We start from the raw sequence: 27,309 nt of genomic DNA, 5'->3' as shown, positions 1-27,309 counted from the left end.
GAGCGCAACTGTGGAGTGAATGAGCTGATCTGTGTCAGAAGAGGTAAGGACACGTCACACCTGTTTATTGTTCGTTATTATTACATTAGGCCTTATATTACATTTACAATGGCTTATTTTCAAAGTCAAACCCATTAAGACCTGAGAGGCCATTCTTTAAAAAAATCTAAATCCTTTTTTGAAAAAAAGATAAAAAAATATTTTTTTCACGATTTTTCAAAAATAGCAGATCTACAAGGTCGTAGCGCGGCACTCGGTGCCGCGCTATGAGCTTGTAGATCTGCTATTTTTGAATAGCCAAAGAAATCTAAAGTGACACAGTCGCCACGAAACGATGTTTCATTCATTTGGATTCCATAGAAGCCAGCATGTCTTCTGTGGAATCATGTCGTGCAGCGAAAAATAGCCGATCTACAAGCTCTCAATGCGTCGCGCTGCGACACATTGAGAGCTTGTTGATCGGCTATTTTTGGTTATTATTATTTTAGGTTTCATGACATGAAATTTCTATTACATTTTCTCCCCGTTTTTTTTTAAGGCTCAATTACACCCAAAAAAACAAACACTTATGAGCATTCAGTGGATTTTCTGTGGTCTGGGATTTTCTGAATAATTAGGCTCGGGAAAGTGCTATGATTGGCCCGTGGACTTTGACGTCACAGTCCATTAACCAATTAACACCTGAGGCGATTCTTAAAAAAAATCTAAATCCTAACAGTTTTTTGAAAAAAATGATAGAAAATATTTTTTTCATGATTTTTCAAAACTATGAGCTTGTATATCTGCTATTTTTGAATAGCCAAAGAAATCTAAAGTGACACAGATGCGTTCCAGGTCTAAATGGCTTAATAGGATACTTCAATGAGCCACAGTTTATTTTGCATTGGGGAGCCGCTATGCATCGACTCGTCCAACAAACACATCAAACTCCCAACTTGTCAGCAGTGTTGATTTCGTCGACTAAAACTATCACTAAAAATGTTCGTCGACTACTGTACCTTTTTTCACTGACGAAAACAACTAAACAAAAAAATAAAACTTAAGATTACATAAATTGACAATTTCGTCATCAAATAAAAACTAGACTAAAATGTTAGTGAGGGATCTAGTGGAGAAGAGATCCAGTAGAACTAAAAGTCATTTTATGTTTGGTTGCGCTCGGGTGTTGCGCTCTGAAAATAGCAGATCTACAAGCTCACAATGCGTTGCGCTGGGGACGCGGTCCCCAGATGACAGTGAAGTGACAATTTCAGGACTTTTAAGAGCTTTTTTAAATACCTCAAACAAAAAGGAAGAAAGAAAAGAAAAGACAGTTACTGCATCAAAAGTAATCAGCAGACTATACTATAAAAACTGGTTAAACATTGGCCAAATTGTCAAATAATATAAGAGTATAACACGTTGTGAGCTTGTAGATCGGCTATTTTCACAATAGTGATAGTTACTGTATCTGTGGAGCCCAGTCAAACTAATTGTAATGCCTCAACTTCTACTATTCCAAGTGCTTGTCAGGGTTGAGGGTCCCCAGTTCAAATATGATTATTTTGGGGGGTCCCAGTTCAAATATTATTATTTTGGGGGCTCACGGCCTGAAAAGGTCGAGAACATCTGCTCTAGGGCGGTGTTCTCCTCGTTGGCGGTGTTCTCTTCCTCCAGGGAGGTGTACTTCTCCTCTAGGATAAGGATGATAAGGATAATTCCTTTTAACAGGTCGTTCATGAAAGTCCTTGCGGTCTTGTTTCCAATGAGTGAGCAATTAGGGGTTAAGAGTCTTGCTCAGGGACACATTTCTTTTCATCGACACATATGCTGGCCTGGCCTGGAATTGAACCTGGGGCAACCAGGGCCTCTGGCTCCCTAGGCGGGCTCACTAACCACTCTGCTATGGCCGCCCCGGGGGAGGTGTACTTCTCCTCTAGCGAAGTGATCAGCTCCTCAGGCTGCTGTTGTCTTCGTCCATCAGGGCCGACTTCTCTGCCTCCAGGGCGGTGCATGATCAGCTCCTCCAGGGCACCGCTGTCGTCTTTCCTCAGAGTGTTCTACTGTTCCTCCCCCTCCTCCTCCCCCTCCTGCTCCTGCTCCTCCAGCGTGTTCCCCAGATGTTGCCCGATAAAGCCAGCCAACATCTGGAGAAGAGGCTGGCGGACCAGGAGGAGTACCTCCTCAGTGCTTCCATGTCTTATCGAATATGAAATGACAACATTAGATTGTGTCTGCGTTACTTACGTATGATATGAGGATATAGCTAGTAAATTAGAGTTACTGTCTACGCATGCTTCAGTGTAGAAACAAGTACTCTACGTGTTGTTGGTCATGGTTATATAGCCTAAATGACGTAAGCAAAGACGTAGAACAAACTGTTGCCCGACACTTGCCAGCCCCGCGTTGAGCTCTAGCCATAGACAGTGTTGCCAGATTCTGTGACAGAATCAGGTCTAGGAAAACTAGTCCAAAAGAAGGCACTATATGGGCCAACATGAGCACTTTAAAATATACATCAGCTATTTGAAAATAGCAGATCGGCTTTTTTCAAATAAAATCTGGCAACCCTGGCCATAGACTGTAAAAAATATGGACAGCGTTACGCCCATAGACTCTACAGACCATAAATGAAGCCTATTTTCCAGCGATTTCAAATCCACCATCTCGGAAATGTAATGCTATTGTTTTTGGGACCAGAGCGGGGGGTGGGGGAATTAATGTTATTGGTTGTGTAGCTTGTCAATCAAACCATCACAAGGTAGCCACGCCCCTCCTACTGCATACCCTACTTTATCATCCATTTAAAAATAAATGGGAGCATGATTTACCAAAACGCATATCATGGTGATTGAAAGAAGACTTTAAACTATAGCGACTGGAAGCATAATAGTATTTATGACAAGGTTTATTGAGGTAATAAAATCAAGTGTAAAGTTCGGCAAAAAACCCATCCGCTTGAATGGAGCCTAAATGCTTCTGACAGCAGCAGGGGTGAAACAGCGAGACCACAGGCCATTCATATGAACTGTCACTTCCTACACAGCCTCGATGTACAAGCCGGATGCTAGCACCTTGGTTCTAGCTCAACTTTGAGCTGGCAGGTGTCGTGCAGCGGTTTGTGCTACGTCTGTGCTGCTAATCTCTCAAAAACAGATTCTGCTGTCCGCTTGAATCTGTCGGGGGGGGGGGTTCGTCATAACGTGTACGCACTGGCCTACAAGTGGGCGTGCCTTCACATCAGGAAGCAGGCCGCGCTTTACCCAATCAAATGTAGTGGGCGGGATTTACTGTCTGTGCTCTCGCTTCCCACTGAAAACGAACCGAAACTGATTTAACAATAGCGTCCGCGGAGCAGACAAAACCACGGAAAGATATTCACATTTTAACTTGCTCTTTCATCATAGAAACAAGTGGGCTTACAACCAAAACCATCCATGTTCTCTGGGAGAAGTGGTGTTAGTGTTCTGTGTAGAAATATTGTTAGTGGGAATGAAAACATAAGCGCACCACCGGAAGTGGAGCGCTGAGGGCAGACCAAAAACCCCGGTTTCCTTGCGCACGGATGCTCCATTCAGCTCCCCCCAGAGTCAAGTGAAAGAGTAAAAATCACACCCTGTGTGAAGTGAGTGGTGCCTTTGATGAGCCCCGTATTGACCCCGTATTGATGTTGTCATCAATGTTTGTGGACAGACATAGAAAACAGACTAGAAAATGTGCTCCTCGGAGCACAAGTCTCCAGCACTTACCCTATCTTTAACCATAGTTTTCTAGAAATGTTCTGATTCTTAGATTAGAACATCTAAGGATTAGAACATGTTAGCTTGGCTAACATGTTCAATCAGCCAAGCTAACATGTCCAATGTTAGCTTGGCTGATGGCACTGATGTCACATGTAAACAATGTTTCGAAGTGACACACCTATTTATAGGGCTCTATTTCGTCATGTGTCTCGCTAGCCAATCAAAGCACACCCTTTCAACATATTGTCACGTGTCACGTGATGCTTGACCAATGTTAGCTTGGTGGACACACGGACATACATACATACATACATACATACATACATACATACTGTACATACATACGGACACACAGACAAAGCCACGTATAGGAGTGGTTGCCTTCGGCACCACTCAAAAAACAGCAGAGGGCGCTGTCTTTGTCTCCGCCAGGAGACTATGTTTTCGTTCTCGTCCTTCCGTGTGTCCACCAAGCTAACATTGGTCAAGCTTCACGTGACACGTGACAATATGTTGAAAGGGTGTGCTTTGATTGGCTAGCGAGACGCATGATGAAATAGAGACCTATAAATAGGTGTGTCACTTCAAAAGATCATTTATATCTTTTGAAGTGAGGTAAGACAGGATTAATCAGGAACAGTACTGGCGGAGACCTGCGCTCCGAGGAGCACATTTTCTAGTTCCCTTTTTATTTGGCGATGGGTTCCCAGATTGCGTCTGTGCTTACGTCACGGCCAATACTTTGGCCTATATAACCACAACTGGACCTGCATTACGCATAGATTTTAGCTACGTGATACAAGTTACTTTAGAAGCCTTGTAATTAGACTGTCTGTATCTGGGTATTCAGAAGGATATCTATATACTGAGATCCAGCGATTAAAGCTCGATGGCGGAGGAGAAGGAGAAGATCACGGCCCTCAAGCAGGAGAACCAGGCCCTGGACAATGAGAACGCCGCCCTGGAGATGGAGAACATGGACCTCGAGGAGGAGAACATCGCACTGGAAGAGGAGAACATTGTCCTCCAGGAGGAGAACATCGCCCTGGAAGAGGAGGTCGACGAGCTGAAGAAAACCATCACCGACCTCAAGGAACACCAGGAATGACGAGGAGCAGTAAACCCAGAGCTTTAAAGGACTAGTTCACCCCCCCCAAAAAATGCTTATTTTCCATCAATTACACACCCCGTGAAGCCTTGAATTCATGGAGATGTTTTTGTTTTTGTCGCATTCCTGACAGACCGGCGGAGTCTCCGGTATTGACTCAGGGCTGCGACAAAAACAAAAGAAATCTCCTTGAATTCAAGGCTTGGTGGGGTGTGTAATTGATAGAACATAAGTCATTGTTTGGGTGAACAGCAGATCTCTGTTAGCCTGACCCTCAGCCTGAACGTTCATTTGGTTTTACTCCATCATTCAGTCTGAAAGCCCACTCAGTGCAGCCACGCCCCCTGAGATGGGGGCGTGGCCAAAGTGGGACTCTTTGGATTTCAGGGGGTGGAGCCAGGCTAGATCTCTGTAAGACAGTGATTCTCAATCTTTTTTAATTTCAGGGACCCCCCCCCCTCTCAGTTTGACATGCATTATTGGGGCACAGACCCCCTATTTGATACCATTTTTTTATCCCTGGGACCCCATTGTACGCTCTCCGAGCTACAGACCCCCGTTAGGGTCCATCCGCACCCCTAGTGGTCCCCAGACTCGACGTTGAGAACCAGTGCGTTAGGCCACGGACACCCGTTATTTATTGATTCATTTTATCTCTTGGGACCTGTATGTAAAAGTGTGATTTTAACTCAGGTGTACAATATTTGTTTAGAGTTACAGACCCGTTTACTTAGTTGGAAATTGTATGAAATGCATTTTATTGGTTTTATTTTCCCGTATGTCTGATACCTGCATTTTTGTCGGTAAAGGACTACTTCCTTTTTTATATACTGTAGATGTTTTGAATATTTTACTAGAATTTTATAACGGAAGCCAGTGGGGGTTGGGTCTGGCTGAACCATACAGGCAGTTGTGTAACATAAGGCAGTGGTTCTCAAACATTTTAATTTCAAGGACCCCCAAATTGACCCTTATTAGCCCGCGGACCCCCATTTCAAAAGATATGCCAGGGACCCCCATAAGAGTAGATTTTTACGGCTCTAGCAGTGATTCTCAACCATTTTAATTTCAAGGACCCCCAGTTTGACATGCATTAGGGCTACGGACCCCCATTTAATGGCATTTCTATCACTTGGACCGCAATTTATATTGTAAAATCAATTTAACTCTGAGAGAGTACAAATGGAACCAAATGGACCCGTTAGGGTCCATTTGGTTCCATTTGTACACTCTCAGAGTTACAGACCCATAAGGGTCCATTTGGTGCCTAATCTATCATTTAGCTGGGGACCCCCTGGAACTCCCTCAAGGAACCCTGGGGGTCCCTGGACCCCACTTTGAGAACCAATGCCATAAGGACTTAGTTAAAGTACTGACATTTGGAAATACTCCAGTAAACTGGAATATTTCCAATTGTGTGTACTTTTACTACTCCACTACATCTCAGGCAATTATTGTACTTTTTTACTCCACTACAATTATTTGAAAACTTTAGTTACTAGTTACTTTGTAGATTTTGATTATTGTTACAAAACATACATTGCAATATTGCAAGTATTGATACTTTTACTTTACTTAAACATGTGAGTACTTCTACCATCACAGCTGGGCACATGAAGTCTGAGAGCCACGGCGTTTATCAACCATAACCCCATCTTTTATTACGTATCGTAGCTTTGTAGGAGGCAGGCTGTCTAGAAGAGGGTATCTCTGTGTGTGTGTTTGTCCGGGGCTGCAAACCGTTTTAACCTGGACCTGGAACGCATCTGTGTCACTTTAGATTTCTTTGGCTATTCAAAAATAGCAGATCTACAAGCTCATAGCGCGGCACCAAGTGCTGCGCTATGAGCTTGTAGATCTGCTATTTATAATTTAAATAATGTTAATGATTTTTTTCAGAAAACTGTTAGGATTTAGAAAACATTTTAAAGAATCGCCTCAGGTCTTAATGGGTTAACCGATAAGTGCCCACCATGCCTTTATTAAGTTATTTTTTCCGCTATTGTGTATTTTATTTTATAATGGAAGTCAAGTCAAGTTGGACTGGGCTGCATCCTCGCCCACATTTGGAAGTGGAGCTTATGCTTTCGCCCGTGTGTGTGTGCGTGCGTGCGTGCGTGTGTGTGTGTGTCTGGTGCGTACGTACGAACGCACGTACGCGTGCGTTGCGTGCTTGTCTACCCGCTGGACCAATCAGCATTCATCTTTTCATGTATACTGCCAGTAGGCCAAGAAAGACACTCCACCCCAGTTTGGCCTCATGGTGGCGCTATACCAGACCGCCTTACCTTTTGGCCTGGATTCCCTATTAGCTCATGATGCAGCTCACTATGTAACCAGCAGGTCATAATTCCATTTATTTTACTCTATTCTATGCATTTTATTTTTTTTAATTTCCTATGAGAATAGATATCCATCGCTACAGAATGAGATCATTTGCATAGTTCGGTTTTGGAAATACAACTTATAGAATAATTATTAATTATAATTACAGCAGCGAAGCCGAGAAAAAAACACCCTCAATCAGTAAGAATCCCCTGTATTCACACTTTGTTTTCTGAGTATTCGGACTGACAGTAACTCTTTCGTTGCACCATCAAAGCCAGGTGCTAAACTTGTCTCCATAGTCTGTCTCTGTCTGTTGTTGTCTCCGCCAGGAGACTATGTTTTCGTTCCCGTCCTTCCTTCCGTCCTTGGCAAGGTGGACATTATTTCATTCTCAGAAACTAAGTTGGATAATTCCATCAAAGACTTTGAGATTGAAATAAAGGGCTACAATGTCATCAGAAAAGACAGAAATCTCTACGGGGGTGGGGTTTGCATCTATGTAAGATCAGACATTATTTACGAGGTGATCCCAGATATGGATAAAAACCCCACAGAATCGGTCTGGGTCAAAATCTTATACCCACATGCAAAACCACTGATAATTGGCGCCATATACAGACCCCCAGATCAAAATGCATTTTATGACTTGATTGAGGAACATGTTGTGGGTTTAGGAAACACTGAGACGGTACTAATTGGTGACTTTAACACCTGTGTTCTGAAGGAAGACTCAGCTACCTTTAAGTCCCTCAGAAAGTTCTGTGACCTGCACAGCTTTACCCAGCTGATAAAGCATTTTACAAGGGTGGGCATTGCTTCTCAATCAATCATAGACCTAGTGTTGACGACGGACCAGTCCAGAATTTCCAAGAGCGGTGTTATTGAGTGCAGTTTAAGTGATCACAATATCATTTTCTGCACTCGGAAGATTCACGGACCTAGAGCTCATTGTCACAGGACAATCAGCTGCAGGTCCATGAAACACTACTCTAGTGATCTTCTAACAGCAGCTCTTGAAAAAATGGACTGGTCCCATGTCCTAAATTGCACCTCTGTGGAGGAGTCCTGGTCCTGTTTCAAAAAAGCTTTTTTGTGTGTACTTGATAACATCGCACCCACAAAGGTGGTGAGGGTCAAAGCAAGCACAGAACCTTGGATGAAGGGTGATATTTTGAATACCATCAAACTCAGGAACAAATGCTTCTCCGAGTTCAGAAAAAACAAAAGTGAGGAGCTACTTGAAAAGTGCAGAAAACTACGAAACGTAGTTACTAATTTGATCAGAAATGCCAAAAAGAATTTCTTAAATGAGAACATAGAGGCTAACAAAAGCCACCCACAAAAACTGTGGGAGGCACTAAAACAATTAGGCTGCAACGGAAAAATTCAGACAAAATCTACAAACATTTGCATTATTTCAAGTGGCTCGCTCACTACCGACAAGCAATTGGTAGCGGACTGTTTTAACAGTTTCTTCACCACAGTTGCAACCCAGTTGGTAAGCAAACTCCCTCAGCATTCAGGTCTGTATGGCCCCGACCACATTCAAGCTCACTATGAGAAACTAGGGGCTAAGAAAGATTCTTTCTCTTTCAAACCTGTTTTGACTGTTGATGTGCAAAAAAAACTCCTCGCCCTACAGCCAAACAAGGCCACCGGCCTTGACAACATCCCCACCAGATTCCTCAGAGACGCAGCGGTCTCCATTGCTCCCTTAGTAGCCCATATTACAAACTTATCCATAAGTCAGTGTCATGTCCCACAAGAATTCAAGTTGGCAAGAGTAATCCCTCTATTTAAAAAAGGAAGCAAACTAGATCCTGGCAACTATAGGCCTGTTTCCATCCTTTGTTCCATCTCAAAGGTTATAGAGCGATCAATCCAAGAACAAATCAACAGCTACCTCAGCGAGCGTAAGTTGTTGTTTGAATTCCAATCGGGCTTCAGAACATCCCACTCCACTGACACATGCCTACTGTACTTGACCGATCACATCAAACGTGAGGTAGACTCGGGCAAATACTGCGGCATGGTCATGCTGGACCTCCAAAAGGCATTTGACACTGTAAACCACGAAATTCTACTTGATAAGCTGAGGGCGATTGGTTTTGATTGCACATCACTAAATTGGATGAGATCTTACTTGGAGGGTAGAGAACAAGTGGTTGACATCAACGGAACCATGTCCTCATCCCTCCCGGTGAGCTGCGGGGTTCCTCAAGGCAGCATTCTAGGGCCGTTACTGTTTCTTCTATACATTAACGACATGAATGCTGCCTGTAACTGCAAACTGTTCCTGTTCGCTGATGACTCGGCACTCCTGATTTCGGGAGAGGACAAGTTGCAAGTCGAGGAAGCTCTCAGCTCTGAACTCTCAAAAATCCGTACCTGGCTTACCGATAACAAACTGTCACTACACCTTGGGAAAACCGAATCCATCCTATTTGGGACCAAACATTCCCTCAGTAAAATGAAGGTAAATGACTTCAAGGTCAAAGTCGATGACACAATCATCACTAGCAAAGAAGAGATTACCTATTTGGGATGTATTCTTGACAAACACCTGTCAGGTGAAAGCATGTCAACAAAGGTATTCAAAGGAGTAAACCAGAGAACCAGATTTATGGGCAGTGTTTCCTCCTTTGTCAACCCTCAGGCACTCAGGACCCTCTCGGGGGCCCTGATTCAGCCCCTTTTTGACTATGCTAGCTCCTCTTGGTACTCCAACACCTCAGTGTCACTGAAGACTAAGCTTCAAACCTCCCAAAACAAACTGATTCGACTACTTCTCGGACTGGGGCCCATGACCCACCTCTCTCCCACTCACTTTGCCAGCCTAGGCTGGCTCAGGGTGGAAGACAGGGTTATACAACTAAAAATGGGACTGGTCTTCAAAATTGTAAATGCAGATCTGCCCGAAATGCCCCCTATACCCGCATATCTGTATAAGTACCTCGAAAAAGTTAGTGACACCCACAGTCACAAAACTAGAGGGAGCGTAAACAATAATCTGGTAACACCCACCCATAAAACAAACATGGGCAAATTCTCCTTCTATAGCACTGCCACCAAGGAATGGAATAGTCTAACCCCATCCCTCAAAAAATGCAGTTCGCTGGGCTCATTCAAAACAGCCCTAAAAACTCATCTTTCTGGAGGCCTAAAGAGGAGCTAGTACCAGTTTCCCTGTAGACAGACGACCCCCCCCCCTCCCCCTTTTCTTGTACATACTTTTTATTTTATTTTCTAATGTTTTTTTTTTTTTTTTTTTGTATATATATTTTTTTGTACATAATGGTATTTCTTTCCCCCTCTGTATTCTTATGTTGATTATTGAATTGTTTGGTTGCTACTATATATGTCTATGAAATTAATTCAAGGACCCCAATGGAAACAAGCCCGCAAGGACTTTTTTGGCCGGACCTTTTAGACAAAAGTATTATAAATGTAACTGTGTTGTTTTACATTCTTTTTGCCTAATAAAAATTTCAATCAATCAATCAATCCGTGTGTCCACCAAGCTAACATTGGTCAAGCTTCACGTGACACGTGACAATATGTTGAAAGGGTGTGCTTTGATTGGCTAGCGAGACGGATGATGAAATAGAGACCTATAAATAGGTGTGTCACTTCAAAAGATCATTTATATCTTTTGAAGTGAGGTAAGACAGGATTAAACAGGAACAGTACTGGCGGAGACCTGTGCTCCGAAGAGCACATTTTCTAGTATTATCTTTTTTGAGTTACTCCTCCTACGTTTGGATCACTTTATAAAACCTGAAGAAGAGAACGTAACGTTTCCTCTGTCAGTTTAACTTGATTTTGTGTTTAATACATGTTTTATTTGGAGGTGACATACTGGACCAGACAAACAAAGGGAATAATGTTGGAAAGGTTACCCCATGGAAATGGAACACAGATTTTGGGGGCTCCCCATATGACAGTGAAGTAACCATTTAAGGACCTTTTTAATACCTGCAAAAAAGAAAAAAAGACCATTACTGCATCAAAAGTAGTCAACACACTATACTATAAAAACTGGTCAAACATTGGCCAAATTGTCAAATAATATAATACTAAATTTGAAAATAGCAGATCTACAAGCTCACAACGCCTCGCAATCTCAGAGGCAAATATTGTACTTTTACTCCACTACAATTATTTGAAACCTTTAACTAATAACTTTGTCGACTTTTATTATTATTACAATTACATTAACAACTTCAGCCCTATATACGTTTCGTCATTTGAAAATAGCAGATCTACAAGCTGCGATGCGACGACATTGTGACCTTGTTGATCTGCTTTTTTCAAAATATTTGTATATATACGAAAACTTGTGACATTCTGCATTATGAGTACTTTCACCGTTGGTACTTTAAGTACATTTTTATACCAATACTTTTGACCTTTAACTCAAGTACATTTTTAATTCCGGACTTTTACTTGTAAGAGTATTGATACTTTTACTTAAGTAAAACATTTGAGTACTTTTTCCACCACTGGATTTTACTGTGCCAAATTGGAGTTCCATGGTTTTCTTTTTGAACTGAATTCTGGGTATTGCAGTTTCTAAAAGACCACAGACAGACGCTGTAATAATTACCACTGTAGCTGCCAGGCTACTTAAATAACACACACAGTAAGTCTGTCGTTGATGTGTCTCCTTCTCCTACAGTCTCCCCAGAAGCTCTGGGCTTCCTTGCAGCGGTTGGAGTCCTCATCGTCCTCATGATCGTCCTGTTTGTTTACCTCAACAACAAGCTGGCACAGGAGAAATCTGCAAGCCTGCAGTGCCTTGATGACTTCAGGAACACCAAGGACACAGCAGGTGAACATGGATGTAAACATTTATCTGAGGGGTCGTGGTGATTGTGACAGAATGTTTTGATTTTGTTTTTAGTCACAGTGTTTTGAATCAAATTCCATTTAGTTTTAGTCATATTTTAGTCATCTGAAATGTTTTACTGTTAGTCTAGTTTTAGTCGACTAAATATACAATTATAGTCGACTAAATCTACGGTTGATTTAGTCGACTAAAATGTATTTTGGCGGTGCCTTGATGGCGTCGTAATGGCTGATTTTACACTTGGTTGCAGACGCGTTGTGAGCTTGTAGATCTGCTATTTTCAAGGCGCAACACCCGAGCGCAACCAAACATAAAATGACTTGTCTTTCAGTTCTATTGGATCTCTTCTCCACTAGATCCCTCACGAGCATTTTAGTCTAGTTTTTATTTGTTGACGAAATTGTCAATATATTTAGTCTTAGTTTTAGTCATCATAGCTTAGTTTATATTTAGCTTTTATTTAGTTTTCGTCAGTGAAAAAAGGTAGTCGACGAAATCAACACTGTGGAGGTGTGGTGAATTGTGGACAGAGTGGTCTTTTAGGGTGAATTGTGGACAGAGTGGTCTTTTAGGGTGGTTTTGGATGAGGACAGGGAGTCACACCGTTTGATGTCTTGTGGTAGGGGGGCGTTTCATCATTTCATGTGTGTGGTGAATTTGTAGGGTACGAGATCAGTGGAGCTCCCTATGGTGTTGTGCCTGTGGGCGTCTCTTACTCTTGTAAAGTAGTTTGACGGTTACATGGACACTGATCCCCTGAGCATCTTGAAGACAAGGCCCATAGCAGTGTTGATTTCGTCGACTAAGTTATGATGACTAAAACTAAGACTAAATATATTGAAACAAATAAAAACTAAACTAAAATGTTAGTGAAGGACTAGTGGAGAAGAGATCCAATAGAACTAAAATATCTACAAGCTCACAACGCGTCGCAGTTGTAGATCGGCTATTTTCAGCATGCAACCAAGTGTAAAATGAGCCATGAGACAGTAAACAGTGGGGCGTGTTCTCTCCTCCACGTCATCGGCGCCCATACCCTAGGTGGGGTTGGTGAAAGGGCCTACTCTGTGTGGAGTTTGCATGTTCTCCCCGTGTCTCCTAGGGTAGTTAATACCCTCACAAAAACATGTAGTAATCCTGGTCACTATACTGCCTCCCCCTGGTCAGCCGGGGCGCCTGATGGAGGAGAAGGGAACTGGTTGGAATAACGTGATCCTTCCACGCGCTATGTCCAACCAGGGAAACTCCCCCCTGTCGGGTGATAAGAAGCGGCCTGCTTGCTCCTCATGCATTGAAGGAGGCATGAGCTTCAGCTTGGGCTCTCCCTAGGCTGGCAGAGGGTAGGTAGTGCCCAGGATTACATAGGCAATTGGCACTGGGTGAAAAAATGTGGGTTACAAAATCGTGGGATAAAAATTATAAAAAAAATAAATAAAAAAAAAGTCAGTAAACAGTGAAACATTTCAGATGACTAAAATGAAAAATAAAGGGAATTTGATTCAAATATGACTAAAACTAAATCAAAATTTGCTGTCAAAATCAACACTAGCCCATAAAAAAAAATGAATTCCAATCCAACACATCAACCTACCATCAATCTATACACTAACTTCTTCAACAGGGGGTCCTCGGAGTTACTACAGGGGGTCCGCCAAATCTTTGTGTGATATGATTTTTTCTTTTACCTTAACCACTTGAACCCTAGCATCCCTTTTCTGAGGAGAAATTTAGCCAAAAATAGCAGATCTACAAGCTCACAACGCCTCGCACTACGAGGCGTTGTGAGCTTGTAAATCTGCTATTTTTGGCAAAGAGGAATAGGTGTAGAGAAAAAAAAAAAAAAAGAACAGTACGTAAACAAAAACAAGTTGAATCTAAAACACAATACAGGGGGTCCCTGCTTCATCTCTCTCTCAGCTAGGGGGTCCTTGGGCTGAAAACGTTGAAGACCCCTGCACTAACTAAATCATGTGGTTCTTGTTGTAGGGAGCGGAGCGGTGACGACAGAGAAGTCGTGCTCCAACGCGGAGCAGCCGGGGGGGGGCTCCTCGTCGTCCGACAGCGAGGAGGAGATGGTGGGTCAGTACCAGGACGCGGCGGCGGGGGTCCGCTCCTCCAGGTCCCTGGGGAGGAGCTGGGACACGCGGCCCATGTACAGCCCTCTGTCTGCCGTCTACGATGGCTACAGCAGCGAGGCCTCGGCCCAGGACGGTAAGGCCACCGTAATAGACTGGGCAAAACCTATAACAATTCGATAAAAGGGTGTACCAAAGTTTTCTCAATTGATTCTTATGTGTTTTTTCCCGTAGAATCCATTTCTGCTGTATACATTTTTGTATTGTGCATACTTAATGAGATAATTAGCACATTTGCTGCAATATACTGATTATCTAATTAATTATGCGCAATACAAAAATGCACTCGGCAGAAATGGATTCTACGGGAAAAAACACATAAGAATCAACTGAGAAAAGTTTGGTAAACCCTTTTATCAAATTGTTATAGGGGTTTCCCTGTTATAATTTCCCATGTGGCAAATAATTTGCCACATGGGCGAAAATAACAGGGAAAACCCTATAACAATTTGATAAAAGGGTTTACCAAACTTTTCTCAGTTGATTCTTATGTGTTCTGTTGCCTAAACACACAATTCTGTCTGCCTATTGCCAACTTATCCACACAAATGTATTGTACAACTATATCCGCCCATGTGTCAATTAGGCTGCTTATCCAATTAAAGGTATACGCGGGAGTTCAGAGGTAAATAAACACCAGCAGTACTTTTCCCTGACCACCAGGGGGTGACGCAGGAGGGAGTTCCATAGCGAGGTACTGAGGAAAGGGATGGTGCCCGAAAACAGGTTGCTTTATTGGGATACAATATGCGGAAATTCCCGCCCTGCTGGTTCTCTGAATTTTTATTTTTAAATAGGCTCTTTCATGATAAATTGACCACATATATGAAGTTAAACAACTAAATTCTATCCACACGCTATCTTAAAAGTAAATTCTGTGCCTCAAAAACGAAGTTTGAGAGCGTTTTAAAACCGAAAGTAAACGTTCATACGGACACGGACGCGCACGGACGCGCACATGCGTGCGTTAATTTACGTCCCGGACATAAACATAGAACACATAAACATTAGGGAAAATACGGATTTCAGAAGGAGGACTGTGTTTCAATGGAGGAAAACACCCCAGCATCATTATATAGTGGCTGATAGAGGGGAAAAAATGCAAAATATATATATATATATATATATTTTAAATTTAGGCTTAATGTTCCCTACAATACCTTTAAATATGCACAATACAAAAATGTATATTGCAGAAATGGATTCTACAGGAAAAAACAGATAAGAATCAACTGAGAAAAGTTTGGTACACCCTTTGTTATAGGGGTTGCCCTGTTATTTCCGCCCATGTATCAAATATGCTAATTATCTAATTAATTATGCACAATACAAAAATGTACATGGCAGAAATGGATTCTACAGGAAAAAACTGATAAGAATCAACTGAGAAAAGTTTGGTAAACCCTTTTATCGAATTGTTAGGTTTTGCCCAGTCTATAACGCTCCACATGTAGTTCCTCATCAAGAGCCATTTGTAGTTATCACGTTACTTAGCACCTAACTTGCAACATTGCAAATAGGCTATGTTAGATTTGAATTGTCACTTGGAAATAAAATAGGCGTGCATATCCATGATGTATGCCTTTATAAAATGTTATATTTTCACAGGGATTAATATGCATTTTGGAGTGGATACATGTCAGATGGTCAGACAATGCTTTATTTGAGACAATGATTATTTTGTACTTTAGCTATTTAAAAATAGCAGATCTACAAGCTCCTAGCGCGGTACTCGGAATTATTTGAAAAAATCTCAACAGTGTTTGAAAAAGTGTGAATACATTTAGATTTTTTTTTAACACAAATCTTCTATTTTGGGGGTCCCTGGCACAACATATTTTGAGATGGGGTTCCGTGGCCAAACACATATAATTTTGGGGGTCCTTGACATGAAAAAGTTTGAGAACCACTGGCGTAGAGTTCTACAAGAAAACAAGAGAGCAGGAGTTTGTCCTCCGATAGCAGTGGTAAAGTGTAAATGTAGATCTAGTTCAGTGGATAAGTTTGAAGTCCTACATGCATCTATCAGAGAGTTATCCAGGCCAGCAGAGGGTCAGATAGAACCGCCAGAAGCTCCTCTCCATTGTTCAACATTTTATTTATTATCCCGGAGGGGCGGTTTGTAGTCCAGTCAGCAGTAACCACATCACCCTCAGGCTTAAAATAAAATATAAATAATGAAAGCAACCTTAAAAAAGAATGCAAGTACTGTAAGTAAGTGGCCTTGAGATCTACACGCTGACAAGGTGTGGCCAAGCCTCTAGATCAGCTACTTAGATCTGCTTTTTTTGAAAAATCTTGACACAATTGTGGAAATCTTTAAATATATATATGTATCAGTGTTGGAAAGTAACTAAGTACATTTACTTAACTACTGTACTTAGGTAAAACTTTGAGGTATTTGTACTTTACTTGAGTATTTCCAATTGTCAGTACTTTTGCTTCTACTCCACTACATCTCAGAGGCAAATATTGTACTTTTACTCCACTACAATTATTTGAAAACTTTAGTTGCTATTTACTATGCAGATATAAATTATTACATTACAAAACGTACATTAACCACTTTAGTCCTATTTTATACATAGGCTATTAGAAAATATCCGATCTGCAAACTCACAACGCGTCGCATCGCGATGCGTTGTGAGCTTGTAGATCTGCTATAGCAGAGCTTGTAGATCTGCTATTTTCAAACATTTTAGCGCCCCTGGAACAACATATTTTTAGATGGGGGTCCGCTGCCAAATACATGTCATTTTGGACTTTTTCCTTGACATGGAAAAAGTTGACCACTGATATAGCAACATACTGTTATGATTTAGAAAACATGTTTAGATATGTATTTGGCCGCGGACCCCCATCTCAAAATGTTTTATTCCAGGGACCCCCCCCCCGGAGCAAAGATTAGAGATAAAAATATTATTTAAAAAACATATGTATTCAAAGATTTGCCCACATTTTCACGCTTTTCCAAAGATAGCAGATCTTCAAGCTTGTAGATCTGCTATTTTTGAATAGTCCAAAGTATAACATAATGGTTCAGGTGGTTACACTTTTAACGCTTTAAAAAAACAAAGGAAATGCTAGTATAAACACAACACTATGCTATGTTGCCATGACAACAGCCAGCTACATCCAGAGGATGAGACGCACCCCTCCGCTGGACGAGCTGCAGCCCCCTCCCTACCAGGACGAGGACAGCTCGCCACACATGTCCTGCTGCACGCCCTCCGACCTGGGGGGCAACGCCAAGTGCGGGGGCGGCGGCATGTCCCCCGCCGGCGGGGACAGCCCCCTGCTCCTCTACGCCTACGGAGACAAGTGTCCCAGCGACAGCAGCGGCATGCAGCAGGACATGGAGCGCTACCTGCACAAGGCCTACGAGGAGGATGCACCCAGCGACAGCACCGCCGTGCTCAGCGCCGAGGTATAAGACCTATCGCATTATTATTCACTTTATTCCTGGTGTTCTCCAGGGCGCCGCCATCGCCTCTTACCAGTGGTGTAAAGTAACTAAGTACATTTACTTAAGTGCTGTTCTTAAGTACACTTTTGAGGGATTTTTGGGGCGGTGTAACCGCCCCCTATAAGTGAGGTTTGGACACTGACCAATCCTGCACCGTGATTGGCCAATAGTCTACAACGCAGTCTACACCCCTAACCCTTCCACAGTCAATGCAAATATATACTTTTGCAAAGTCAGCCAATCACATTACAGCTAGTGTCATCACCACTAGCTGTAATGTAATTGGCTGACTTTGCAAATTCAGGACTGTGATTGGCTAGCGAAACACATGACACATGTGCAGCCCTATGAATAGCAGTATGGACTTAAAAAAAAAAGAACAGCACTAAGTGAGTCATGTTGTGATGACCACACACCGCCCATTTCACACTGGGTGTGATTTTTACTTTACTTTTACTTCTACTCCACTACATCTCAGAGGCAAATATTGTACTTTTACTCCACTACGATTATTTGAAAACTTTAGTTACTAGTTACTTTGTAGATATAAATTATGATATTATGAAACATACATTAACATCTTTAGTCCTATTTTATACCTAGGCTATTTGAAAATAGCCGATAGCCGGACCCCCAAAATGATATGTATTTGGCCACGGACCCCCATCTCAACATATTTTGTTCCAGAAGCAAATATTTGAGTAAAAACATTTCCCTTTAAAAATATACATAAATATTTGCACACATTTTCACGATTAAAAACAAAATGGCAGATCTACAAGCTCATAGTGCGGCACTTGGTGCCGCACTATGAGCTTGTAGATCTGCTATTTTTGAATAGCCCAAAGAAATCTTAAAATGACACAAGAAGCTTTCCTGGTCTTAATGGATCAACACTTATTTTAACAAAGAAATAATAACAATAATATTAACACATCGGGTGCCAGCATTTTATAATAACAGATTACGTTCGGTGCGGAAATCTCACCGTTGAGCTGTGCAGCGCTGTTTAAACTGTAGACTCCACGACGTGCAATCCATGAGAAAAAAAGCATGCCTCCATTTAGCCGATGGTCCTGGCTAACGCCTGGAACGATAACATCGCTCACGCGAGTAACAATGGCGGAGCGATCGTGCATACAAAATGAGTCATTTTCCCCAGCGTAAAAAGTTTCGGAGTTATAGGGGTTTTAGAGAAGGAGATAGAGCGGAAGCGGATGTGCGCCATGTTTTTTGACACGATGATGCATCTGGCCCATCAGACCGTGATCGGCACCCGATGTGTTAAGATTGCTGTGTTGTTGTTTTTTTCCTCCAGGGCATTTCAGCCAATGGCTGGGAGGCTCTGTTCCCTAAAGGCTACGAACCGGACCCGGACGCCAAGTACGGCACGCTGGACGTTCTGCTGGACTACGAGTCCAAAGACCAGCGTCTGGCCGTCACCATCACCGCCGTCACCGACATACCGGCGCTCAAACGCAACGGCAACTTCTCCTGGCAGGTCAGAGGGCTGGACAGTAACCAAAGTACATTTACTCAAGTACTGTACAAGTATTGTACCGTTTTGAGGTACTTTCCTTTTATTCTTATTTTCAATACTTTTACTTATTTACTCCATACGTCTCAGAGAGGCAAACATTGTACTTTTTTATTTATGTTTATTTAGTAGGATTTATAAGGACTGACGGAGTTGACGTGTCATGGTTGGGATACAGCAGATAGTATTATTATTTAGTGCAAATATGAAAAAATAAAAGCTTTCCCGTCTTTCTTTTAATCCGGAAGTGAGACAGGGGACCTTAGAATATAACAAAAACCTGTTTATGCCTGATTAAATTATGTTTTTGTAGAAATCTGAGGGAGTTGACAATGATCTTGGACACAACTTTAAAGGGCAAAAACTTTTACAAAAAAACAAAAGTACTTTCTTACACATGTTATCAATACACATGGTTAGTTTTTTTTAAATGCTTTTAACAAAAAAAAATTAAAACAATGTTTGAAGATGTGAATCCTTGTCTTAGACAAGGGTGTTTTCTGGCACAATGCAAGTATAGATGTAAAAAAAAAAGAAAGAAAACCAGACCACAACATTGTATAAATCTTATATAATTCATATATGAATAATTTAAGAATATATTTTCACCAGTTTCTTTTTTAAATTAGTGTGCTTAATAAATAATAATTTGAAATGTTTTGGTAGGACATGATTTGTCCCAATTCTCAACAATGGGTGATATAGCAACAAGAAACAGTGGTTCTCGAAAATAGTAGATCTACAAGCTCATCTGCTATTCCATGATGTGCAGGTGCACATGATCCTGTTGCCGGGCAGGAAGCAGCGGGCCAAGACGGGCATCCAGAAGGGCCCGTGTCCCATCTTCACCGAGACCTTCCGCTTCAGCCACGTGGAGGCCCAGACCATCGGAGACTACGCCATCCGCTTCCGTCTGTACAGCGTGCGCCGCATGAAGAAGGAGCAGGTAGATTTCAACTATATACAGTATATATACAGTATATATATATATATATATATATATATATATATATATATATATAGCAACAAAAAACTCTTAGGGTTTAGAACAGTGGTTCTCGAAAACAGCATATCTACAAGCTCGTCTGCTATTTTTGAACATTCTTTTGAGAAATATTGAAAGTGTTTTTTTTAAAACACAAATCTTCTCGAAAACACCATGCATTCAACTGCCAATAACTGGCTCGCATCCAGTTTAAAACCCAGGGCAGTGAAAGGAACAGCTCCTTCTTACCTCCGGGCTATGGTCGATGCCTACACCCCTGCACGACCACTTCGGTCTGCCACCTCGGGGCTGTCTTCAGGAAACACTACCCTTCCTCTTAGCCTTGCCTACTTGTTGTCAATTATTTGTACGAGCTCTTGCTTTATTGGATCTTGTTTATTTGATACACTTATTTGTTTTAGCTCTTGCTCATTTGATTTAGTCTCATCTGTTTATGAAAGTAGGTAGATGATATATTGCACTTTTACCTTAGCACTAGGTATACTCTTAGTTGCTTGTTTTAGAAGAGAACGCACTTAAGATTAGTCGTTTTCTTGCCTACCTACTGTATGTTGAATGCACTTATTGTAAGTCGCTTTGGATAGCGCCTGTTAGCCTGCTAAATGACCGTAATGTAATGTAATGTAATGTAATGTAATGTAATCTGCTATTTTTGAATAGCCAGAAAAATCAGAGAGCAGAGGCGATGATTGACAGGCAAAATCCCTCAACAGCGACACCCGCAGGCAAAGATTTATTTTTTCATTGCAGTTGAAAAGGCTTTAGAAATGTGAGAGAAAAACACCTGCCATGGATCACTGGAGTGGAATTTTTTGAAGGACCATGACCAAGACTTTTAATAAGTGGTAAAACTGAATGTCATGAAACCTTTAATGCCCATACATGGTACATTGTAACTTGTAGGTGCTGGGAGAGAAGGTGTTCTACCTGTCCAAGCTGCACCTGCAGGGCAGAATGTCCGTACCGGTCATCCTGGACCCGTGCTGTGCTCTGCCGGTGAGTAGATCCCTAAATTGATATACATTTGGCCGGCGGACCCCCATTTGAAAAATGTGTTGTGCCAGGGACCGCCAGAAGCAAAGATCTCAGTTAATCAGTTTCGCTTTCAAAACATTTTTTTTTAGCTAGGGGCTATCTAGTGGCTAGGGGCCTAGTATACAGCACTGTCGGACACCGGTCGACAGAGTATACTGTAGGGTTTAAATGACTGAATGTGAATCATTTGAAAAAGGTCTATGCTGCTGGTCAATGTTCTCAGGTGGGGAACTCTCAGGTCACGGTGTCGGACGTGTCGTGCAGCGAGGAGAGCGCCTCGTCCTTCCAGTCGGTCTACCAGAGCTCCACCCCGGAGGTCCTGCTGGGTCTGCTCTACAACGCCACCACGGGCCGGCTGTCTGTGGAGGTCATCAAAGGAAGCCACTTCAAACACCTGGCCACCAACAAGCCCCCACGTAAGTACTGAAAACACATCATATAGTATCTGTCCAGTTTACACCGGACGCAATGCAATGATGACCCGGAACGCAAAAAAAGCTCATAACTCATAATGTCTGTGCTTCTGGGGGGGTCCCTGGAACAACATATTTTGAGATGGGGGTCCGTGGCCAAATACATATAATTTTGGGGGTCCTTGACATGGAAAAAGTTGAAGCGCCACCAATATAGCAACACACTGTTAGGATTTAGAAAACATTTTTAGATACTGTATGTATTAGTTCCAGGGACCCCCCAGAAGCAAATATTTGAGTTACAAATGTTCGCTTTATTATGCATATTCAAAGATTTGCAAACATTTTCAAGATTTTTCAAAAATAGCAGGTATACAATCTTGTAGATCTGCTATTTTGTGAATAGCCAAAGAAATCTTAAAAATGTGTTCCCGGTCTTAAAGGGTTAAATGAGGTAATTTGGCCACGCTACACAAGCACCCACGGGGCGGCTGCAGGTTTTATGGAAAGCCGATAAGGTCGTAATTTTATCTAATCTCTCCTTAAAATGGCCAACGTGCGTTCATCAACGCTGCTGTAATCATCAGTATAGGCATTTATTAATACCTTGATATGATCTCCCAGTCCGGACATAATTTGTTGGCTTTTCATTGACATGTCAATAATTTTTATACCTCTCTTTAAACGAACCAGCTGGAATTGATTAATGAACGCCGTTGTGATCATGGGTGTGCAGCAGCGTTGATTTTTAGTCTATTTTAGTCACCTGAAATGTTTTAGTTTTTGTCTAGTTTTAGTCGACTGAATATCATAAAATTGTAGTCGACTAAATCTACAGTTGATTTAGTCGACTAGAATGTATTTTGGCGGTGCCTTGATGGCGTAGTAATGGCTGATTTTACACTTGGTTCCGTTCTGAAAATAGCCGATCTACAAGCTCACAACGCGTCGCGCTGCGACGCCTTGTGAGCTTGTAGATCTGCTATTTTCAGAGTGCAACACTTGAGCGCAACCAAACATAAAATGACATGTCTTTTAGTTCTACTGGATCTCTTCTCCTCTAGATCCCTCACTAACATTTTAGTCTAGTTTGTATTTGTTGTTAATGAAATTGTCAATATATTTAGTCTTAGTTTTAGTCATCATAGCTTAGTTTTTATTTAGTTTTCGTCAGTGAAAAAAGGTAGTCGACGAACAATTTTTGTTGACTACGGCACCCCCCCCCCCCCCTAAAAATAGCACCGTGGGTGTGTTAAATGCTGTCAGTCAGGACCACACCAAAGACTATTTAAAAAAATACTGCTATACTCATGAGAACCCAATAAGGTTTAAGCCATGGGTCTTCAACAGGGGGTCCGGGACCCCTAGGGGTCCTCAGAGTTACTACAAGGGGGCCGGCAAATGTTTGTGTGATAGGAACTTTTTTTTTACATTAACCACTTGAACCCTAGCATTCCTATTCTGTGGGGAACCTTAGCCGAAAATAGCAGATTTACAAGCTCGAAACACCTCGCATTGCGAGGCGTTGTTAGCTTGTAGGTCTGCTAGTTTTGGAAAAAAGGTTTGGTGTAGAGGGAAATAGGAGCAAACCAAGTACAGAGCCTAAGGTCCAGTTTACTATGTATTGAGGGCTTAAGTGGTTAAATGTAAAACAAAAATATATATATGACAGTTGCTGTCAAACGAGTCTATGAAGCTAGCTATGAAATCTATGCACAGGTTTAATCTGCAACACAATTTCATACATGTAGTAGGGGGTCCCTGTTTCATCTCTTTCTCAGCTAAGGGGTCCCTGGCCTGAAAAAAAACAACGTTGAAGGCCCTTGATTTAGGGCAAAAATCACAGAGCAAGTTCATTTAGTCACAGGTCTGTGAAACTGTCCCTGAAATAACTGTATAACAATGTATCCAATGAACATTTATTATACAGTATAAAGTGGTTTAAAAAAGGGTTAACTGATACATTGATGGTGATTCTGAGACCAAACCGGTTTGTTTGCATATTTGCACTTTTTCATGAATAACACAAAATGGATCAAGAGTATATATACTGTACTAGTGTGCAATTAACCCTTTTGATAAATGTATGATTTAACTTTTGATAAATAACGACTGGGTATGTGATTATAAATCCATGTGTATTGTACCTGTATACCTGACCTGTATACCTGTATACCTGTATAACTGTATACCTGTATACCTGTATACCTGTAGACCTGTATAACTGTATACCTGTATACCTGTATACCTGTATACCTGTAGACCTGTATAACTGTATACCTGTATACCTGTATACCTGTAGACCTGTATACACACGTCTGCTTTGCAATATTTAATTTGGATGATGCTTTGATTGCATTGTTGATCGCCCTTGACCCCAAATGTCAAATGACGATTCATGATTTCAAAAATACCCCCAAAATGTGTCATGTTGTATTTGATGACATTCAAACATGGCAGTTTGAACACTTATACTGTACCTCTGTGTCGCTGTGATGACCTTTCTATGCAGGACATGGTGTATGGAAGCCCATTTCTACCAAAAATGTGAAACTCTTTTCACAAGTTTTTCCCCCACAAACTGCCCATCTCATATTTGTAGGAGAAAAATCCCCTTATTCGGGCATTTTATCCTACGGTGAAATGGTCTTTCACATTTTTCTTCAAGTTCCCCTTTGTTGTGATCCCTGATCACGCATGCACACACGCACGCAACTCAGGCATGCAACGCAGGCACGCACACACGCACGCACACACACACGCAACTCAGGCATGCAACGCAGGCACGCACACACGCACGCACACACACACGCACACACACACGCAACTCAGGCATGCAACACAGTCGAGCACACAACGCAGTCACACACGCAACGAACGCACGCACACACGCACGCAACGCAGTCACGCAGCGCAAAACGCATTCAAAAAGAGCATCCTGTCGACACACTTGACCTTCTGACCCCTGTTCTCTCCCTGCTCGTTAGTGTATTGACGTCTGATTGGTCCATTGTATTTCCTCTCCTCCCTGCTTTCCTCCCTGTTGTCGGGCAGACGGGCTGTTCTGTTGTCTGAAGCATTTGATAGGTGGACAGGTTTATATTATCAGAGGTGAGTATTCAAACTGTTCCCGACACAGAACACGGCTGTCTTCCTGTCTGTCTGTCTGTCTGTCTGTCTGTCTGTCTCTCTGTCTCTCTGTCTCTCTCTTACAATGTATGCTTTTCGTGTAGAACGATGTGTCACGCGACCAAAGTGACGAAACGGAGGACCTTCGTGTTGTAGCTCTGAAAAAATGACATGACATCTAATTTATGTAACGCTTTTTTACAAACTCAAAGTCACATAACTTTATTATAACTAGTTAAAAGAGTAAAAATCATTGAAATTAAAAGGCAAAAGGGGGATGTGAATTAGGTGGGGGAATGCAAATCTGAAGAGGTGGGTTTTGAGGCTGGTTTTAAAACGGGGGCGCATTCAGGGGGCTGACACTTGTCACGGGCAGGATCGTGGCTTTGTCTTATTGGGGACCAAGACGTTTTGGGAAGATGAAGTTAACCCATTCAATCCGGGGACGCATCTACAAATGTCTTCTAATCTCCTAACAGTTTTTTGAAAAAACATAATTATGTTGCTACTGTATAATATCAGTGGTGCTCAAACTTTTTCATGTCAAGGACCCCCAAATGATATGTATTTGGCCGCCGACCCCCATCTAAAAAATATTTTGTTCAAAGGACCTCCCCAGAAGCCAAGATTTGAGGTACAAATGTTCGCTTTCAAAAATATATATATTTTCACGATTATTCAAAAAATAGCAGATCTGCTATTTTTTGAATAGCTAAAGAGATCTAAAAATGACACAGATGCGTTCCCGGTCTTAATGGCTATAAGCTCTGTTACCACAGAGATTACATTCGGTTCCTTGTGGCGACAACGTTGTCCGCAAGTCGCAGACGGTATGTGAATTATCCGAAACTCAGAGTGTCGAGACGCATCGTTCCAACACTTGTCGCTTAAGGCATGAAGTGACCTTTACCGTCTGCTTGTCTCTGACTGTAACGACTTCATTTTCAACTGACACACAGCCTTCACATTGTTCAGTTGAAAACACCTCATTCTTGTCGTGCAAAGTATACAGCCTTTGTTCTTAATAGTAAGGAGTGAGAGCACTTGGGAATTATGCCCATTATGAATGCTGTTCTCACTTCACTTTATATCAGATGCATTTGTGGCTTCCAGTTGATGTCTCTTTTTTGTGTGTGTGTGTGTGTGTGTGTGTGTGTGTGTGTGTGTGCATGCAAATAGAAGATGAATGATGTATTAGTGTTTGTATAGAGTACAGAAGTCCTGACGTCACTCGTTCATCCCCTGGTTCGTAAAGTCATTTCTCTATGGAGAATAACATTGGGTCATCATAGAATCGTCTCATATAAGAATTATGGTCCAAAAATAAACAAACTGTCCTGGCGATATTGTCAGGGAGGAGGTTCTGTATCGTTTATGATAGTCAGTCACTTATATTTGAAACAGTCTGTTTCTGGCAAAAATGTAACTAATTCGGTGGAAGTAACATTATCGTTTTCTCACCGTCAGTTGATGCTTCATATCCATAAGAGTCAAACCGCCGGGGTCATTAGTTTATTTTTGGAACACAGTTCTTATTTGACGCGATATTAAAGACGTCTCTGGGGATTCAGAACGGGGGTGGAAAACCGCGAACCAGGTAGGATGCGTAAATTACGTCAGACTTCGGTGCTCTATTAGTGTTTGTATTAGTGATGTATTAGTGCATTTTGATTCTCTTCATAATACTGGTGCTGGATTTTCATTTTGGGTTTTTGTGCAATGATTAAAGAATGCTTTTCAGAATAGTAACAATCAGCTATTAACGAGAGGAAATCAACTGGGGGTTTGTGTGTGTGTGTGTGTGTGTGTGTGTGTGTGTGTGTGTGTGTGTGTGTGTGTGTGTGTGTGTGTGTGTGCGTGTGCGCGTGTGTGCATAATAATAATAACAATAATAATGTGGTACTAATGGGTACCTTGTTACCTTGTTAATGTACCTTGTGTCATTCATTCATATTATTATTAACAATAGTACATTAAATGAGGTGACTTCTTCCTACGGTTGTTGTTCCTCAGACACGTACGTGAAGCTGACCTTGCTGAACGCTGTGGGTCAGGAGATGTCCAAATGCAAGACCTCAACGTGTCGGGGTCAGCCCAACCCCACCTACAAGGAGACCTTCGTGTTCCAGGTCCTGTCCGTCACCATCATCACATTTGACTACATTTGACTACATTTTAATTTCTCAAACAGTTTTGTGCCAAGGACCCGCAAAATGATACGTATTTGGCCGTGGACCCCCCCATCTGAAAATGTTTTGTGCCTGGGGCAGATATGAGAAATTAAACTTAAATGTATAAAGAAATAACTGACATATTTCAAATAATTAGCGATCAGACAGTTACGTAATAAACGTGACAGGCCTAACTCCTCCTCCTCCTATAGGTGGCGCTGTTCCAGCTGTCGGACGTGACGCTCATCCTGTCGGTGTTCAACAAGCGCAGCCTGCAGCGCAAGGAGCTGCTGGGCTGGATCTCCCTGGGCCTCAACAGCTCCGGGGAGGAGGAGCTCGCCCACTGGACACACATGAAGGAGTGCAAAGGACAGCAAGTGTGTCGGTGGCACAGTCTGCTGGAGTCCTAG

At 42.0% G+C, this 27,309-nt stretch overlaps 1 protein-coding gene across 1 annotated transcript; it reads left to right on the top strand.

Moving 5' to 3' along the window:
• On the top strand, nucleotides 1-27,309 carry syt14a (synaptotagmin XIVa; the record flags this gene model as incomplete). Its single annotated transcript, XM_084045940.1, has 11 exons — nucleotides 1-43; nucleotides 11,837-11,989; nucleotides 13,994-14,218; nucleotides 17,268-17,569; nucleotides 18,927-19,109; nucleotides 19,918-20,091; nucleotides 21,055-21,147; nucleotides 21,410-21,602; nucleotides 24,654-24,710; nucleotides 26,742-26,857; nucleotides 27,112-27,309. The coding sequence occupies exons 2-11, from the start codon at nucleotides 11,890-11,892 to the stop codon at nucleotides 27,307-27,309; spliced, it is 1,641 nt and encodes a 546-aa protein (XP_083902066.1). The 5' UTR covers nucleotides 1-43; nucleotides 11,837-11,889.

This window comes from Gymnoscopelus microlampas (genome assembly GCF_963454915.1).
Source record: "Gymnoscopelus microlampas genome assembly, chromosome: 20".
Lineage (NCBI taxonomy): Eukaryota > Metazoa > Chordata > Actinopteri > Myctophiformes > Myctophidae > Gymnoscopelus > Gymnoscopelus microlampas.
This window is presented reverse-complemented; position numbering and strand designations above follow the sequence as displayed.